The sequence below is a fragment of the Myotis brandtii genome, unplaced genomic scaffold (assembly GCF_000412655.1).
Source record: "Myotis brandtii unplaced genomic scaffold, ASM41265v1 scaffold345, whole genome shotgun sequence".
In the NCBI taxonomy this organism is placed as follows: domain Eukaryota; kingdom Metazoa; phylum Chordata; class Mammalia; order Chiroptera; family Vespertilionidae; genus Myotis; species Myotis brandtii.
Window position 1 is genome coordinate 3,108,474 of NW_005363283.1, and position 20,130 is coordinate 3,128,603.

The 20,130-nt window shown below is 41.3% G+C and overlaps 1 protein-coding gene across 2 annotated transcripts in view; it reads right to left on the reverse strand.

Moving 5' to 3' along the window:
* Nucleotides 1-13,145: 13,145 nt before the first annotated feature.
* The window catches only part of IDS (iduronate 2-sulfatase), a 24,762-nt gene continuing 17,777 nt past the window's right edge, over nucleotides 13,146-20,130 (reverse strand). For both annotated transcript variants that reach the window (XM_005871573.2, XM_005871572.2), the window contains exon 9: nucleotides 13,146-17,882. In XM_005871573.2, the coding sequence (XP_005871635.1) occupies nucleotides 17,410-17,882 (473 nt within the window). In that variant the 3' untranslated portion in view covers nucleotides 13,146-17,409. The remainder of the gene's footprint in view (nucleotides 17,883-20,130) is intronic.

The following is a 20,130-nucleotide window of genomic DNA, read 5'->3' on the forward strand; positions in this document are numbered from 1 at the left end:
ACCTATCCAGAGGGGACAGTAAAGGCCTCCTGGAAAATATAACATTCTCACTGAGAATGGAAAGATATACAAAGATTGGCCTGACATGGCATCGGTCAGTTCAATCTTCGTTAAATGGAATATTCAAGAAATAGGGTATTTAGATTAATTAAAAGTTCTAGCTTTTTAATTAAATAATTAATTATACCTCATTTATAAAGACTACCAGTATTTTCATATCCATTTTCTTATTTTACTGTTATAAACTCTCAATGAAGAAGATTGAGAATGTATTATTCTCTTTGCTTTTGTAGATATTTTCTGTGTCCCACCCATGTCCCTTAGCCCTTACCATTTCCATGCACCCTGACCCAACTTCATCTGCCAGTACCTGAGTCTCTTTGCTTGAGTACTGGCTCTCACTACTGATGTCTGCTCAACCTGTCCACATTGAAACCCTGAAGGATGAGAAATTATTCCCTTCACTGAAAGTAGCTCTGAACCAATGACTGATGGGAGTTACAGCATGAATGACCCAGCTCCTTCACCCCTTGGGCATGACAACTTGGAAGCATGTATTCTATTCTGATATCTAGAGATCCCCAGAAGGAGTAAGTTTCTGCTATCCACATTGGTAGCTTACTTGGATAACACACCCCTTTTTAGCTACTTTCCTTTCCTGTATCATTTCTTCATTCCTTTGCAGGTGTTTCCTGAGATCACCACTGTGATGGTTAATTTTATGTGTCAATTTTCCTAGGCCATGATGCCCAGATATTTGGTCAAGCATCAGTCTATTTTTTCTATAAAGTTATTTTTTAGCTGTGATTGACATTTAAATCAGTAAACTGAGTAAAGCATATTACTCTCCATGTGTGGGTGGGCATTATCCAATCAGTTGAGAAAAAGACTGAGGTCCCCTAAAACAGAAGAAATATATTTATACATATATATATATATATATATTTGTATGTATATATATATATTTGTATGTATATATATATTTGTATATATATATATTTGTATGTATAGGTATAGATAATAGATAGATGCACATATAAACAAATATATACCTAGGGACTTGCTGAAATCACAAAACTACTTAGCTGTAGAGCTCAGACTAGAAGCTCTATCTCCTCACTGTCACAGATTCCACCTATGAAGACTTGGTAAACATTTGCCTAGTTCTCCCCTTCCTGCATCCATGGTGGATACCATGAGTTGATTTTCTCCTCTGAGCCTAGTTACATCCTCAGGAACTTTCTCAAGGCACACTCTAGGCCAGCGGTTCTCAACCTGTGGGTCGCCTAAGACCATCCTGCATATCAGATATTTACATTATGATTCATAACAGTAGCAACATTACAGTTATGAAGTAGCAACGAAAATAACTTTATGGTTGGGTCACAACATGAGGAACTGTATTTAAAGGGCCAGAAGGTTGAGAACCACTGCTCTAGGCAGTCTTTTGCAATCAATAGGCCCTCGCATGCAAGAAAAAACCTGTTTGTTGTCCCTGTTCTGGACTATATTCCAAACCTTTCTGAAATGTATCATCATGACTTTGACAGTGGCTGGCAGTGCCTACCTCATTTTCCTACCTCTGCTGCTTCATTAGGTCCTTGAAGCTATAGTCAAGTGTGCCTTCTAGCCCCACCCCACCTCACCACCTTCACCACACAGTGCTGATTCAAGCCTACTCCATTTTCTGACAGATGCTGCAGCGATCACCCCCCCCCCACCCCCCCACCCCCCAAAAAACACCACAACCAAGGAACTGGAGCTTGAACTTAGTGTCACTCCCAGAGCCGGATCTGATGGCCCATCCACAGCTGAGTCCAGCATGGGCCTGGCCAAGAGTAAGTAATACTCTGTGTTGATGGACTAAGAAAAGGACCACATGAGTGAATGAGCACCTCTAGATACAGTTATTTAAAAGTCTTTCATTCCAGTGATTTTTAGGGGAACTAAGAAAAGAATAAAACAGGAGTTACAAAGCTGGTCCTATTATTCTTGAGTACCAACACATGAACCTAAAGCTCATTCAGATATTTGCCAAAGTGCTCACAGATGCTGCAGCTTCTCTTGTTATGAATCTAAGGTCATGTATCTGGGAAAGTGCATTTGCAAGATAAACTCAGCAGAGATGGCAAGCCCTAGCAGGTTAATAGTGGCAAAAGAGAACTGGTGCAGGAATCCTCCAACTACCTGGGGATACAAACCTGTCTACATTGGTCTGGGCAGCTCTTACAAGAAGGAGAATGGGAAAAGGTCTGCTTTCAGCCATGGAAAAAGTTAGGCCCTCCCATCCTGGCTGCGGGGGGCGGGGCGGGGGTCAACATTGTACACAGCTGCAGCACATCAAGAGAAAAGGAAAGAGCTCTAGGCTGCAGTTTGGGTGGGAAACCATGACAGAGACAACCAGAGCCTTCCACAGAAGAAATGCTTTAACAAATAAGGTCCAGCCTTTCGTGCTCATCTCCAGCTTTCTGTCTGAAGTTAACTGCAATGGCCAGCTAGGGACATGTGGATGCTGGGAAATAGAAAGTCTGAGGTTCCCAACTCCCAGTGGGAAAACAGGCAAGCTTTTCTCCTATTAAGTACATAATCCTCCAAGGTCACTTTGATGAAGCTGTGAACAAGAAACCTAAAGCCATCTGGAACAGAGATTAGGAGAACAGGGTCCTAGTGTCAGCATCCCCACTGACCTCCAAGATCAAGGGCTGTCCAAATGCAGGGTGATGTTTCAGTAGCATAACCATTCTGATGCTCTGGGTTTAGATAGTCATAAAATCTGATCAATCCTAAAAGCAAACCCGTGAGATAGACAGGGCCTATCACATGAAGAGACTGCTTAAACCTCAGAGACATTAATGCACTTACCTAAGGCCACGCAGCTAATCCATAGTGGAGTGAGAATTCACATTCTGAAATGAGAGCCCATTTTCACTTGCCATGGTTTCTCTCACAAGCTCTCAAACAGTGATCAAAAAAGTGATGCAACAAATACTTTGCAAACACGTGTGAGGCGTTGTTCTACGGTCTGAGAATGTAGTGGTAAATAAGATACCACAAGGTCCCTGTTCTCCGGACCCAGTATACTACTGTTGGAAATATACATTGACTCATTATCAAGAACATAACTCAAGTTCAGAAAATGGTGGGTACAATGAAGGAAATGAAGCCAGGCAACATGAGAGAAATGTAGCAGGTACAAAGATTGGGTGGCCAGGGAAATTAGGCAGGTGACATTTTCTACAGCCCAGGACCCTTTGAGGAAGTAATGTTCCCCTACTCTGTGCACTTGTGAGCACCAGGGCAGGGCCAGATATCCAGATCAGGGTCTAGCCTCTGGAGGTGATGACCTGCACAATAACCCCCCGTCCCTATCCCTTCTGTCAGGTAGACTTCCCCAGCCCTGCTCCCCCTTACCCTGGGAGTGACCTTCAAGCTATAGTCTGGCCCAGTATCATGCCAGTCTGGGACACTGCCAGCCCAAGGAACTCAGGAAATGTGTATGTGAGTTAGGTTTGAAGTTAAACTCATCCAAGTCTAGTTCTAGGAAGAATAAGAAATAAAAGAAAGAAGTTTATGGTTATATATTGCTACTTAAAATGAATATAGCTCCCATGCAGAGAAGAACTGCCTTTCACAGGACTCTAGAATATGACAGCAGGAAAGGATAGATCTTAGATGGGGAGACTCAGGGCCAGTGAGATTTGTCCCAGGTCACCCCATGGGTAACAGTCAGGCATGACTGTTACCCAATGTCATGGCTTGAATCTCAGTACCAGGAGGACAGAGATGAGAACATATTCCCTAACTTCCAGGTGCTCAGAGCCTAGGCAAACAATAAAGAAATGTTCCAAATAATTGCCATTGACTTTGATACTTGCAATGTAACAATTCTATTAAAAAGCTGCTTTTGTTTTCAGAAGAATCCCCTAATCAGAGACCCCCTTCCCAACTCTGGCATGTTCTCAGCACTCACTCACTGAGAGCACCCTTCTCCCAAGCAAACAGGCCCAGAGAGGGGAAATGGTTTGTACAAAGTCATCCAGCTCTCAGGTGGCAGAATGGGATCAACCTTGGTCTGTGTAGGCTCTTCCAGATCACCCCCAGGATTTCTCCTTGGCCATATGAGCAGACCAGAGATTGAGGGCTCCTCAGAAAATATGGTTTATTTACCAAACCAGAAAATGGAAATTCCAGGGCTGCACATCCCCACTGAGTCCTTGATGTCTCCAAACAGATGGAAGAGCTTTGTAAAGAGTCAGAGGAGGTGTGCATTTATGTGTTGGGTCCTCAGGGACTTCAGGAGCCCCACATTCAAAATGCCTAGTGTGCCATCCTATATAATAAAACCCTTATATGCAAATTGACTGAACAGAGGAACGACCAGTCGCTATGATGCACACTGACCACCAGGGGCAGACGCTCAAGGCAGATGGGTGGTAAAGAGTGAGGGGTCCTGGACTGTGAGAGGGGTGTCTGACTGATGGCTTAGGCCCAAGGGATTGGGCCTGGACTGGCAGGCAGACATCCCCTGAGAGGTCCCAGACTGCGAGAGGGCTCAGGCCAGGCTGAGGGACCCACCCCCCAGTGCACGAATGTTGTGCACTAGGCCTCTAGTCTATAATACAATGCAAAGGAGCTTTGCAGGATTTACCTCTTTCTCTGGCAGAATCTCCCACAGCCAGGACACATGTGACCATCGATTGAACTCAGTGACTATGGGAATCAAGTCCTCCGAAGTTGGTGTGTCTGTGCAGGTGTTAGGGGGAGGGCAGTAACCAAAAAGAGAAAAATAGAACATTACCTCTAGTTGCCACTTCTCAGTGAGCAAACCTCTTCCTCTGAGGCCCCTTTGCCACTAGGCAGATCTGAGAGCCCATTTGTTCTCTATCTGAACATATGGCACTTATTGTCACCCACCTGGGATTAGAACTCTCTGCCCGGCTTCAGCCCTGACCACCCAGAGTCCACAAATTCCCTTGGGGCAGCTCAATGCTACCTGACCAGAGTCACCCTTCCTGTGTAGGGTGTCCAGAGTTTTTAAATCAAAACGCAGGATATCCACTTAAATTGGAATTTCCAGGAAACAACAAATCATTACTTATAGTAATCAATTATTCATTGTTCATCTGAAATTTATATTTATCTATGCATCCAGATTTTATCCCGCAGCCCTATTCCTGAAACCCAGTTGATGTCTTGCACCTGCCGCCAGTACTTGTTAATGGAGAAAACAGTGTAATATCCTGTTTTGCAAAAGTATTTGGGGATTAATACTACAGGCTGCAGCCGCGACACTTCTTCCTCTCCTGTCATTTTTGGAGGATTGTCTTCACCATATATAAAGCCTGCATCTGGAGGATGAAAATGAGACCCAGTCCTGGAGGGGAAAAAATGAATTAGAAATGCAGTTAGAAAACAACCTCAGGGGATCTGAGACCCGCGTTTCATCTGCCGAGTCTTTTATCCTCTTTAATTCATAACAGTGTCTTTAAAATTCTGGACTAGAATTCGAGAACAGTCTCAGTGTGTGAGTGTGACAGTCATTACTCCTAGGAGACGCCCCTGCCGCCAGCTGGTCACCCTCCTCGCGTTCTTGGTGCCACAGCGGCCTCCACTGGCCTCTCGGGGAACCGCATGCTGTCTCAGCCTCAGGCTACAACTGCCTGCTCATTTAGCTAGCACTGGCGCCCAGCATCGCCCCAGGGGCCTGGGAGGTGTAGAAGGATCACAGCCTGAAGGCACAAGTCCAAGTGCACTCTGCGAAAACCAAGCTCTTCCCTGCCACTGTGAAGCTCCGACCAGATCAGGGCTGTATTTCATCTTGCCTGCCAAAGTGTAACTTACCTGCTGACCCAATTTTAGAGATGTTCTCTTCAAAACGGACTCGGTTTTGTGAATATTTTTCTTCAACTATCAAGCTGTGGTGGTGGAAATGTCAAAAAAAGAACAACAACCCTTGCCCTAGCTGATTTGGTTCGGTGGATAGAGCATCGGCCTGAGGACCAAAGGGTCCCGGGTTCGATTCCGGTCAAGGGCAGGTACCTCGGTTGCAGGCTCCTCCCCCGCCTGGGCGCTGTTCAGGGCTTATGCAGGAGGCAACCAATCGATGTGCTTCTCTCACATCCATGTTTCTCTCTGTCTTTTCTCTGTCTTCCACTCTCCCTAAAAATGAATGGGGAAATATCCTTGGGTGAAGATTAACAACAACAAACACACAAAAAACAACAACACTTTACTAGAATGAGAGATGATTGGACTCAGAATTGATTCTTCTTCTACCCATTGGTTATGCTTAAATGGATAGTTGGGGGATGTGAGAAAGGTAAAACCGTTGAATTAGGACCCCTACTCCCACCCACTGCCTCTTACCTCCAACCTACCAGCCAACTCCCTTCATTTTGGACAAAGGGAGGGACCATGAATTCATTATTGAAAACACAGTACTCACATAATCTTGTTCATTTTCATATATGTAGCTCAGGGCAAGAAGTTCTCTGCCACAGCTTCCCTTTGATTTGAAAGCAATACGAAGAATGAAGGGAAATTATAAAAATATTGCCAAAAAGGGGCTTGCGCTTGATCCTTACATAGTCACACATACACACTTGAGCCTTCCATTTACATAAAAAGGTGATCTTCTAAATGGGTGGTCACCAGCCTTTCTCCTTTCACAAGTTGATTTTCTGACAGCTCCACAGCTTTTAGTTGGCTTATTTGCTCATAATTTCAGCTGAAACTTACCTCCTTCGTTGGGGAACCCAAGAAGAGGAAGGTTACCCAAGCCACAGCCTTTGCAGCAACTGCCACAGAGAACTGAACTTGCAGGTGGCCATAGAAAGACTTGGTGTACTTGGGTCTGAGGTCTGCTGTCACTTGGCCAGGTGCAAATCCTTAGCTAAGTGGCTTCCCTCCTCTGAGTTTCAGCTCCCCTCATGGAATAAGGAACTACATGGGTGTCCGCCCAACTCCGAGTCTCTGATTCTAGTTTGGTCTTCCTCAAACTCTTTTTCAAAAAAAATGTTGTTCATTCATTTACTAAATATATAAGTACCTAAAATATGCCAGGCACTGGATTAGAGACTTATCATAGAGGATGAATAAAAAATGCCCCTTCCTTAAAAGTAGATCATTGCAAAGCAACAAAAGAAGAACTAGAAGAGAGATATATACCCAAACCCAAATGTTGGGTGCCCTGCTGATGAGACTGTCAACTTGTGCAACCCCTTTGGAGGCCAGTTTAGTGCCAGCTTCCAGATTGTCTAATGTACATACTACATTAGTCAGCAGTTCTAGTTGCTTGACTTATTCCAGTTAACTTAAGCAGAAAGGGGTGTGAATTTGTGGGTGTATTTTTAAGGCTATTGAGTAACTCAGAGTCCTAAGGAAGACTGCAGTCTCAGACTCAGGTAGGGACATACCAAGCAAGGCAGGTGCCATAACCACAGCTGAAATCACACCACAAAAACAGTCTGGCACTGACACTGCCATTGCCACCGCTGGACACTGGTGGTCACTGCTCACCTGTTGCTGCAGAGCCTGCGTTCTGTGCCATGCCACCACTGCTTCCTACCACAAAGATGGAGTCACCATGGTTCCTGCCTCACAAATCAGGGAAGAGGGTATCTGCTTAGCTGGGTCAGGGTCACATACCTACTTTCTAGCCAAAAGGGAGCCACAGGAAAACTGGTCACCTGGAATTTTGTGCCTTTATAGTGGCAACTGGACTCTGCTTCCCACCCAAAATAATAGCATGGAAAATTTCCCCAGCAGAGGAAGACGTTTATGATGCTGGTGGCCAAAATCATGACAAATATCCTCTATACAGGTCTTTGACCTGGAGATTCCATTTCTATAATTTTTAATAAAATTTTAATATACATTTTTATTGATTTCAGAGAGGAAGGGAGGAAAGAGATAGAAACATCAATGATGAAATAGAATCATTGATCAGTTACACATCCCCTACTGGGGATCAAGTCTGCACCAGGAATCGCACCAGTGACCTCTCCATTCACAGGTGGAGGGCTCAACCACTGAGCCACACCAGGTGGGTCATTTCTACAATTTAATCCTTTAGAGTTAATGTTAATACCCACACAAGTACTCATTCATTCCAGTAATATTTGTTGTGGGGTTACCATGTGCTAGGTACTGAGAGATAATAGTGCAAAAACAGACACTATGCCCCCAGGGAGATTACTGGGGGAAAACACATACATGGGAAGTAATTACGTAAATGAGCATGAAAGTACAACTGAGCTGAGGGCTAAGAAAAAGTAGTATGCATGCTACAACCTAATCTAGTAAAAGGTATTAGGGGAGGATGATCTTGGGAAGGGAGCGTCAGGGAAGTGTGGCAGGTCAGTAGGGGCCAAATCACGAAGGGTATACACAAAGGCCAGGTTAAAGTGTTTTCTGCTTGTTGTCATTTCAATGGGAAGCCATTAAACACTGTATTTGGGGGTGGGGCATGTATGATTAGATTTGCATTTTGCAAAGATCATCTTCAGAACTGTGCAAACTGGACTGCAATGCAGCAGGAGTGAAAGACCCCCTAGGAAATGGTCAGGTGTCCAAGCAATAGGAGATGGTGGCATGGAATGATATAAGTAGAGATAAATGTCTGGACGGATTCAGGATATACTGAAGGAGGTGAAATCCACCTGATCTTTTGGTGGATGTCTACACCTCAGGGGGTTGCAGGGCTTTCCAGGCATCTGCAGCTATCAGAGTCATGAAGGTCAAGGCTGGGAAGAGCAGCAGTCTTGGTGTTAAACTTTATAAAAATATTCACATTTGTAAGTTCTCATGGGAGAGGAAGGAAACTGGTTTTGTCCTACAGAAAACAGTATCACATGCTCACATGCAAATGCTTCATATTTGCATGTCATAGAAAGTCAGAGTTGAGAACCCCTTAGAAATTGTGCAGCATTAAAAGCAGATTGTAAAATAGGATGTAGAAAAACTGACAGAATGTAAAATTGTATACACAAAGGAAAGGCTATGCCAGGTTAACAGTGGTGTTAGATTGTTGTCTTTGTCTTCTAATATTTTTCTGTGATGAATATGTAAATACTATTGTAATTATGTGAAGAATCCAATATTATATTTTAAAAGAAATTACTGAGTATACATAACTCCTCTTCTATCAGAGAAGAAACTGAGATGGGAGATTCTCTCTGGACAGGAAGAAAGGAAAAATCCAATCAACTACTACTATAGAAACTTTTTTTATTGTTTTAAAATCTTTATCTTTATTTGAAAGCTCCTTGTCCTCCTTAAAGATTTTTCAAGGCTATGTGCAAAGGAATACTCGTTTTATATAGTCAACACATTATTTTAGTAATTGAGTGTGTATTCCCCAAATCATGAGTCTCAGAGACAGAAGGGGTTTTAGTAATTAGTCCTACTCTGTCAAATAATTGCCTGTGTCAGAGTTTCTTGACCTAGGCTCTATTGCCATTTGGGGCCAGATAGATTTGTTGTGGGGGCTATCCTGTGTATGCTTTCTATCACCCCTGGCCTCTCCCCAACTCAATGCCAATAGCACTGCCCCCAATTGTGACAATTAAAACGAAGTTGAGATATTGTCCCTGTTGAGAATCACCAGCCTAGATGTCATTTATGTATCTCAGGTGGCAGAGAGCTCACCACAACTAGGAACAGAGTCTTCCAACCATGAGCTGCTGTTAAAGCTCAAAGTTTCACTCAACTGCCATCTGTCTCCTTCAGCCTCTGGTGCTGGTTCTTTCCTTGGGGCCATTAGAGAGCATGTCCAATCTCTCTTGCCTATGATGGTTCTGAAGAGATTTCAAGATAGCACCATGCTCTTTCTCCCATCATCCCCCACATGCTCCCATGTTTTTCTTCCCAAGTTGAACATTCCTCCTTAGGCTGTTCTTCACATGCCATGTTGGGTCTCTTGTTTGTCCACATTTCTATGACAACTCTGGGTCCTTGGGTAAACACAATTCTCCAGGTGCTGGCTAACTGTGTAGGAAGAAGAGCTGACCACCTCCCTCCTCCAGAATATCCATTTATGTAGCCCAACATTCCTTCCTGGCACCATATCACACTAAGTCTCCATACTAAGCTATTGACCAAAATGCTAAAGGTTTGCATGTATGACACTGATCCCTTGGGTCACCCTTTCTAGCTCCTTGGTTCTGAGGCCCACCTGTTTTGCCTACATCTATCCTTCTCAAACTTCTCCAATTCACATGAAACTGGTAACTTTGCATGCCTCTGAAGACAGCAGGGTAGCTAGGGACATGTGTGTGCCGTTCAAACTTTGTACTGAGTACATATATTATCTAGATACAATAAAGAAGCCAGTAAATAAATACACTGGATATGCTTCACCTGCTTTGATTCATCCAATCCTTCTAGCCTGCCCTGACCCATTTGGTAATTTATGATGTATATTCACTAAAAGTCATCCATAAGGAAAGTTGGAAAAAGATAAGTCAAGGTTCATCAAAGCACATTTAAGTCAAGACACCAAGTAGTGACTTTTCCAGTTGGAACCCCAGGAACTCACACATTTCCTTCAAGAAGACAAGTAAGCCCTCTTTTAAGTGGTTGCTATTGCACATCTGGTTTCCTTAAACAAAGGCCCACTTTATTGATCACCCCACTTCCTTCTTTCTGGGGAGTTTCTAACTTCAGGGCAAGCTGGGAGAAATATCACTGCCCAAAAAGAAACTGCTACACTCAAGAGCAGCTCACCCCTACCATCAAGAAAGAATTCGACTCCTTTGCAAAACCCACACCACACTTGCCCTGTCCTCATACGTGGGAACATTTTGAATACTGGAAGGGAACAAACCTGTACTGCAGTATCAATATTTGTTAAATGGCTTCACTTATTTTAAGGCAGCATCAAGCAGTCCCAAAACAGCAGCAAGAATTGCACACACAATGACAATGGCAAATTTACTATGATTTAATTATAGAATAACTCATGCTATCCTTAACACAAATACAAGGGAACCTTTTTAATAGCCTGGAAGAGATAAAATTCATAAAACCTATTAAGTAGATGATTAGTTTTAAATATAAATCACCTGCAAAAGTTTCTTTCTAAAACACACAAAATTATGATAATTTAAGGCAAAGGCTATGTAAAGGTCAGCCTCAATCCTGCTCCAACCATCTTACCAACATAAATCAATGGTTCTTGAATTTTACAGATACAATAAAACAAAAGCAGTTTACCACTGGCCTTTGCTCCTCTCTTTGCCCACATCCTAACTCTGGCTTCCTAGTAGGTGACAAATACACTAGACCTAGAGCCTTTTTTTCCCTGCTGGCAATGGTGCACTGCTCCTCCAGCTTGGGCTTTGCCACGTGATTCTGTGCAGGCACCTGCAAGTGGTTTCCAGACACCTCACCCAGAGCCAATCCAAGACATGTTTGTTTTCTCCAGTCTGGGCACACCATCAGAGACCTAGGAATCCAGAGTCAAACAAGGGCATCTTTCCAAGATTAGCACCATTGGTTGCCAGTGATCTTGATTGGGACATGGAATAACAGCCAGCAAACTCTGTTAGAAAGAAAAGCCCTTGAAGGTGGGATCCCCACATAAGACTGCCGATATTTCAGCAAACACTCGAGAGGAAAGTGGCACCTACCCCACCAGGTGGGCAAATGGACAGGGATGCCAGCAGGAGCTTCAGTAGCATGGGTAAGGCAAGTCCAGAGAGCATAGAGGGCTCTTACCCATCATGGCAACACTATGGGCAATCCAAGGCCACCAATTAGTGACATTTCTCTCAGCTTCAAGTTCTCATGAGCAGAAGAGAGCTTGCCCAGAAGTGTCAAGGGGACACCAAGTGCATTGGGATAGGGAGAGACTAGGCTGACAGCAGGCTAAACCACAACAGGCTACACCTAAAGCCAACAAAGAAAATGGGTGGAGGTCAAAGGGGGTGACTGGGTTCTATTTCAACACTAGATCCGAGGCCAGAATTCAAGAGACTCCTCAGAGGAGCTATAACTTCAGGTTGGACTTGGGCAAGGAGAAGGGGCAGAGCCCAATTTGTGAATTTATACCCAAAGCCCCTCACATGGTGAGTTGGGAACCTGGCAGGCATCAGTGAGGTTAGTCCTAGTTGGGGTAAGAGCCAGCCCTTGTCATCGTTCAGAGAAATTGTGCCCTCTGTAGACTGGGTGAGGCTCCTTCCGAGTCACCTTGCTCATCTCTCAGCACACACCCAACATTTTTAAGTGATTAAAGATGAATGTAGGCTGGGCATATACCCAAAAGAATTAAAAGAAGAGACTCAGATAGTTGTATAGCCATGATCATAGCAATAATATTTGCAATAGCCAAAAGGTAGAAACAAACTAAGTGTCCATCAAGTGATGAATGGATAAACAAAATGTGGCCTATCCATACAATGTAATATCAGCCTTTAAAAAGAAGGAAATTCTGCAATATGCTACAACATGAATGAACTTTAAAATATTATTCTAAGTAAAATAAACCAGACACAAAAGGACAAATACTGCATGATTCCACATATATGAGGTTCCTAGGGTGATGAAATTCATTGGGACAGAAAATAGAATGGTGGGAGCCAAGCATTAGAGGGAGAAGAAGAATGGGAAGTTAGTGTTTAATGCGAACAGAGTTTCAGTTTGGCAAGAAGATAAGAGTTCTGTGGATGGGTAGAGGTGACTGTAGCACAACAATGTGAGTGTACTTATTGCCACAGAACTGCACATTTAGTAATGTTTAAGATGGTAAATTTTCTGTTACATGTATTTACCACTTTTAAAAATGCATACAAAAATTTGAGAATTTCAGTTGAAAGATTAGTATAGGAAGGGTGGTGTAGTCATTACAACTGCTAACCAAGAATTGTAAATGACATGAAAAACCATGTTAATGTTATTTTAGATTTAAAAAAAGCAGGATACAGGATTGTATGTAGTAAAATTTCAGCTATGTAAAGATAAAAATGTCTGTATCTGTACATATGTATGTGGGGGGAAAATGGAAAAAAATGCACATGTCAACAGTGGCTATATTCTTGAAGGTGGGCTTCATTTCATCATCACCATTTTCCACAATGAGCATGTGTTACTTTGATAATGCGGTGAAGAAACAGGATAAATCAAGTATAAAACCAAACCACAAAAAATCAAAGGAATATGAATATTTATTCAATCTCCAGAATGAGAGAGGTCTCCAGGTTTAACAGGAAAAGACAGGGAAAAATCACATAGGAAAAGAACAATTTGTTTAATTACTTAAAAAGTGAAACCCAAAACCAAATTTAAAAGGCAGCTTCACATACTAGAAATACAGATGTCCAACAATCGTACAGAGAGAACATGATCAAAGTCTTTAATGAGCAAAGAATTAGAAGGTAAAATAAAATACCACTTTTATCTGTTATCATTAGGGGTGGGTGTTTGGGGGTTTTGTTGATTTCATGGTTTTTATTTGTATGCTTATTTTTTTATTGTTAGCTTCACTGCCCTAAGGTAACAGGAGAGTGGGAAGAGTAGCAAAATAGAGAAGCTTTTGACAATGTGGCACTGAAAGACTACCCTAAGAGAGTAATTTGAAATACATAAAAATTTTATTCAAAAAGTTGTTAATCACAGCATTATTTGCAATACTAAAAATTTGGAAATAACTTAAACATTGAATAGCTGAAAGAAGGTTGTGTACATTGATAAAAACTACACAATAAAATATATTCCCACCAGTATAAAGCATCTTTACAAAAATCTGTAGTAACCACATATAATACTTAGTGGAAAAAAACCAAGAATACAAAATTGTACAATAAAGCACATAGTATGATGACAACCTTATACTAGTAAAAATTCACACCCCAAAAAAGACAAGATATTAAGTGACTATCTTGGGGTAAAATACTGATGCATTTTCTTACCTTTTACTATATTTCTGTTGTCCAATTTTTCTAATAATTACCACAATTTTGTAATAAAAAAAATACCTTTTTTAAAGTAAGGGGACCACAAGATTCTTTAGTGATGTTCATTTCATCCCAAGATGTAGTCTAGAGAGTCACAAACCCTCACCCTCTTGTAGGTGGGAGCATGGGAGTAGGGTGTGAAGAATGACCATGAATGGATGGTGAAGGGGGGAGGGAAAAATCTAGGGGTGGATGGGGAGGCAGGGATTGGCAAAGGAAAGTGAGGGACCAGTATACAAACTGGTCAACCGAGGGAAGGGGATTTGTGGAGTCAGGGAAGACTCTGACTGCTCAGCGGAGGTCTTTGTAGACCCAGTAGTAGGCACTAATGGTGTTCTCAAAGGGCAGGATTGAAGAGGGATTTCAGGAAGACACATGGATTCTTTAGGAACTGAGGGAGGAAAGAAGAGGGGTGGGTAAACTACTTGGGAAGGAGGTGAGAAGGGCTGAGGTGATGGCCATGGTAATGGAGAAAAAGAGGTTGATTGCCAGAGTGAACTCCCTATGCTATGCTTAAACCAAACATACTTCACTCACTCCTGGACATGGCTTCACAGGCAAACCCAGGGTAGAGAATCAGCCCATAGGAGGAACTTGCCAACAACCACGTGGATCCAGCTCAAATTCAGAATGAACGTAGAGCAGCTCCATTCAATCTACATTCTGTCATGACAAAAAGGTTCTAGATCTGTGTTGTCCAACATGGTAACCACTAACAACCACATGTAGCTATTGAGCACTTGAAATATGGCAAGTGCAATTGAGATTCTGCTTTTGAAATGTTTATTTCATTTTAACTAATTTAAAATTAATAGTCACATGTACCAAGTGCCTACTGGACAGTACACACATAGGGGTAGTGGTTCTCAAAGTGTGGTCTTTAGAGCTGCAGAGTGATTTGCAAGAAATGCAAATTCTCCGGCCTCACCCAGACACACTAAATCAGAACCTTTATGGGCAGGGCCCAGTACACTGGATTTTAACAAGCCCTTCAGGTGGTTCTCTGATGTACCCTCATATTTGTGAGCCACTGAATTAGGACCATTCAAAATTATTACTTGTTCTAGTTTTAACTGAACTGTATAAAAGAACCCCTGGTCAAGTGAAATGGGACTTTCTACAAACAAAGCGAGTGGAGAACCATTAATAAAAGATGTACTGATCAGTGAGATTGTGAGACACAAAGATGTGGTTTATCTAAACTAAGAAAAGATAAGGAATGTGGTCAACTTTGATATCTAAAAACTAGAAGTGGCTGCTCATTCCACTGTATGTTGGAGACATACAAAAGGAAACAAAAGTGGCTCTAAATTGGGTTCAGTATCACAAATAAACAAAAAGCAACCATAACTTGTTAGATGTTTTAGAAGAGTATGGCACTGAATGTGAAATGCGGAACTTCTAAAAAGAAAGATTTGTAAAGGGAGGCCAAGTAAAACTACAACCTAAAGAGAGCTGAAGTATTCTGAGGCTACACCCACATGCAGCAAAGATAAGACAGAAGCACTTCCAGCAGAGACAGATCAACATGCAAGACCCAGATGTTGCTTTAGTAATGCAGATAAATTACTGCCGAAATGGCATAATTCAGCTTATGATTTCAAAAAAAAAATGCAGAATTTGGAGATTTTTTTATAATAAAACTGTGCTTCAAGAAATAAAGTGAGAAAAATGATGAGTGTATGTATCATAGTCAATAGGAGCAACAACGAATGTGAAATAAAACTGTGCTAAAACTTACTGAAACTGTAGAGTAGGAAATAAAGCTAAATACACTGAAAATATGTCATGAGAAATTTACAGACTGGATTGTAAAAATCGTAGTGGAAGTGATAAGATCCATAAAGTGGATGAAGCATTAAAAGAAAAGGCTGAGGGAAACCATCTACATGTGAAGCTGAGACTTCCACAAGAGAGAAGAGATTCAGAATTGGGGAGATGAATAAGGCCTTCCCTCCTGAAGTAGAAATTGTTGTTGCCAGAACACTAAGTCACTTAATCACTTAGAAGATCGTTGTGTTACCATATATACCTCTATTGTAGGCTATTTAGTAAAAAATAATCATAAAACTCTGAAATTTTACTGATTTGAAGTAATCTTTTAATATAATATCTTGCCTTTTTTGGTTACCATTTACTACACTCTAATTTGCTGTATTTTGTTTTACAAGCATTTACCTTTAAACAATGATGCACTTGTACAAACAGAAATACTAAATATTACTCACTTTTATATAGGGCTCATTAGATGTTTATTTAGAAAGTGGTTGACTCTTGTTATGACTAATGATAATTACTCAGCTTCAACATGTTGGAAATACGAGTTGTGAATATTGCATCCTTTTTAAAATGATATAAGCTAAGTTTATCACTACCACCTGTATTTTTGGTTACTTTCATATTTAGAGACTACAGAACTACATTCTTGCGGATTAGAAATTACCTAATGTTATACTAATAAAAAGTTTTCACAATTCTCAAAATAATTTAGAATTTAATAAAGTTAATGTTTTATTTAATCAGTAATTAAAAATAGAATATTTCTTGCCTCCTGGATAAATGGATGTCTGCAACAAAACACCCTTGAAGAAGAACACTAATAAGATTGTGATTCAATTCATGGATAGTTATTCCTTTAAATGCTTTCTATTGTAAATAACACTCTTTGAATAGATGGCCTTTGGGTTCATGGGTCATATTATTTACTAACAAATTATTATTTGGGTCAGAAAGTTTCTAAAAAAATTTAACTGAATTTCTCATACATCTCATGCCTCTAGTTTACTAAGTATTATTTATTATTTGATGTAGAAATTCCACATTAATCACTTCATTTATATTTTATCTTTGGATTTTGAAATTTTGTGATCTTAGAAACAAAAATTTAAGATAAGACTTTAAGACCTTGGCATCTAGCATTGTTATTTAACTTTACATTTTAAAAAGAAAGTTGGATTACATGTTGACATAATACTTTTAATATATTGGTCTAACTAAGACAAATTATTAAGTTATAGAGAACCAGGAAATTAGTGTTAAACCTAATTTGATATATGCTTACTTTTTTGAAATGTACTAAATTCCACAAACAAAGTATTTCTTGAATATAGTTCTATGTTTGGTTATTATGTTCTTGATATCTAAAGATATAATAATTTTAGTTTGCTCACTCTGTACATATCCATTCAATAAATAAGCTATGACTGTTCAAAAAAAGGAAGGAAAAGGATCAGCCAAGTCCCAGTTTAATTAACAATTAGAAATTAATAAAGACCAAATAAAAATGTTTGGCTGTTATATATTTTTAGGCCAAATTATTCATGCATATTTTCATTGCATACCCCTTGGTACCTCTTCATATATTAAGGGTAATTACAAAATAACCAGTTCTAACTCATTCTGTCACCAGCCAGAAGGGAGCACATTACATATATATGCCCTCTATGGTTGGCACAACTCAAGGTGTCAACAATTGGGGAAGATCTCCACCTTGGGTTTCATTATACATGTTATGATCCTGCAAAGGGTCAGAATCTACAAAGTACAGTTCCCCTGCATGGACATCAGAAAAATTAGCCAAAAATTCATGGGGATTAAAGCTAACCCACACAGTATACCTGTAGTCTATTGTGCGTATGGAATATCCCATGAACTTTATATCTTTTAAACTTGGCTTGTCAGAATTCCACTGAGGATAGTCTGCAGGCCGGGGGTACTGGCTATAGGCAATGGACTCACGGGGATTACCACGGAGGGTCAGATCCTCTTCCAAATCATGAAATTGAAAATGGTTCAGAAGGCTATGGCCTTCTCGGCACAGCTCCACATGAAATGAGGGACTGGGGCAGCGAGGTGGAACATGCAATCCTGCAAGTCCTGCGAGTGTGGGAAAGAGAGAGACAAGCTCCACGAGGTCCTGGACTTGCCGTCCTGAAGGAGAAAAAGACCCAGCAGAATGGGTTACATTACAGAATTCTGCCACAGCAAAGCTGAATAAGTAAAGGAGCCCATCTGGACTCCACAAGTTTTGTGTTTTTTTATAGTATCTATTTTTAGCATAAGAATTTTAGAAACAATACCAACTCAGCACCTCACCCAACAGCAGGATGCAAAATGAAGGTGCCCGCAGCCCTCTTGGCACTTTTAAAAACTATTTGAATTTTGGAATCACCAGTTTATAATTAATTCAAGCAAGGATCATCAGTGGAGGCCCAAACCACTGAGTAAAAGTCTGTTAAGGAACAGACTACAGATAACCTTTACAATGGCAAGACCTAGCTGATATGACCACCTTAACCAGGTGATCAAACCTGGCATTACTAATAATGGCACAGGCTGCCAAGAAATGCCCCAATGTGATACAATGAGATCACACAACCTCACATGTAGTGTACATGTTAAAAATGTTTACCCTGAATCTCGTCATGAGAAAACAGGGTCATTGCATAAGATAGCTTGTAAAAAGATGAGGTTAGGAAGATAATGAGGACCCAGATCACATCAGACCTTATTAGTCATTGTAAGAACATTTTGCTCAGAGTAAGACAGGAAAACATAGAAGGCTCCAGAACAGGACTATAACACAATTTGACTTGGGTTTTAACAGGATCACTTTGGCTACCATGAGGAAGAAAAACTCTAGGGGATCAAGGGCACACTAAGGAGAACTTAGCAAGTTATTCCAGTAATCCAGCAAGAAATGGTGGCAGTGTGGTCCACAGTGATGGCAGTGAAATGGTGAGAAATGTAATGGACAGATTCTGAATGGAGAGTGACAGGCTTCCTGATGCACTGCATATCTTATATGGAAGAGTGTCAAAGGAACGCTTGAGGTAAAAGGTCAGTAGTTTAGCTCTGGGCATGTGAGATTGGCTAGGTAGGACAGGCTGTTGGAAATCTAAGTCCAAAGTTCAGGAAACAGATACAGGCTAGAGATAAAATTTGGAAATAAACTAGATGACAGTGCAGTTTTATAAATTTATAAGTTGCTGAAAACCTCCCAACAAAAGTTTCAAAAAATATTCTCGCTCTAGCTGTTTTGCTCAGTGGATAGAGTGTTGGCCTGCAGACTGAAGGGTTCCCAGTTCAATTCCAGTCAAGGGCACATGCTTGAGTTGTGGGCTCAATCCCCAGTGGGGGGCACGTAGGAGGCAGCCAATCAATGATTCTCTCTCATCATTGATGTTTCTATCTCTCTCTCCCTCTCACTTCCTCTCTGAAATCAATAAAAATATATTTTAAAAAAATTCTCAACCTGTCAGAAGATTTCTCCAAGGCAACAAAAGCTATATTCATGCCTTTAAACTGTTTAACCTTTTTATCAATGACATGAAAGAAGAGAGCATGCAGCACACAAAAATCAAATGTGCAGAAAATAAAAATGGGCAGTAGAAAGCAAACTTGGAAAGATCTAAAAGGGCCAGAATGATGGTCCAAGACCAGAAAAAATTTAAATAGGAATCACTATAAAGTACAGAATGTAGATGTTAAAAAGATGGATTAAATGCAGAACTCCAGAAAGGGGGCAACTTGCTTTAGCAGAGTCGTAGAAAAAGGACTCCCAAAGAGCAAATGTTGTCTAAAGTACATGCCTCATCTCTGCACTGAGCAGATCAAGTCATGAGACAACTCGCAAAAACACCATCCAGGTTGCCTTGTGTGGCAAAGAGGGGATCCTGTCCAAAAGACATTTCTGGAAGTGGTTTCTCAAATTGGAGCATTTTGGAAGACAGAGACCAAGATAACCATGGGTCTAACACCATCTTGAGAGGAACAGTTAATGGACTGGGGATTTCAGTCTAGAGAAGGGAAGGTTATGTTGTTTTCAAAGCTTGGAAAGATGGTCACTGTTGGGGAGGGCAGAAGGAGAATCACCTGTTAATGTTACAGAACTAGTGGTTCACTAGACTGATGAGCTGCCAAAATGGCAAATGTCTCTCTCTCACAAAGGGCTGTCTCTGCCAGAAGTGTGTAGGTAATGGAGTTTTGCTCATCTGTGTTTGTGTATGTGGGAATGGGGGGACAGCCCCTGACCTAACCGAATCTGCTATCTATTTCCTCTGAGCTCTGAAGTAGGCTGCTGCTGTCTGTCACCTCTAGCATAGCCCTTCCCATCCTAGGAATGCCTTTTGCTCCTTTGTCTCCACCCCCCCCCCCCCCCCCCCCCCCCCCCCCCCCC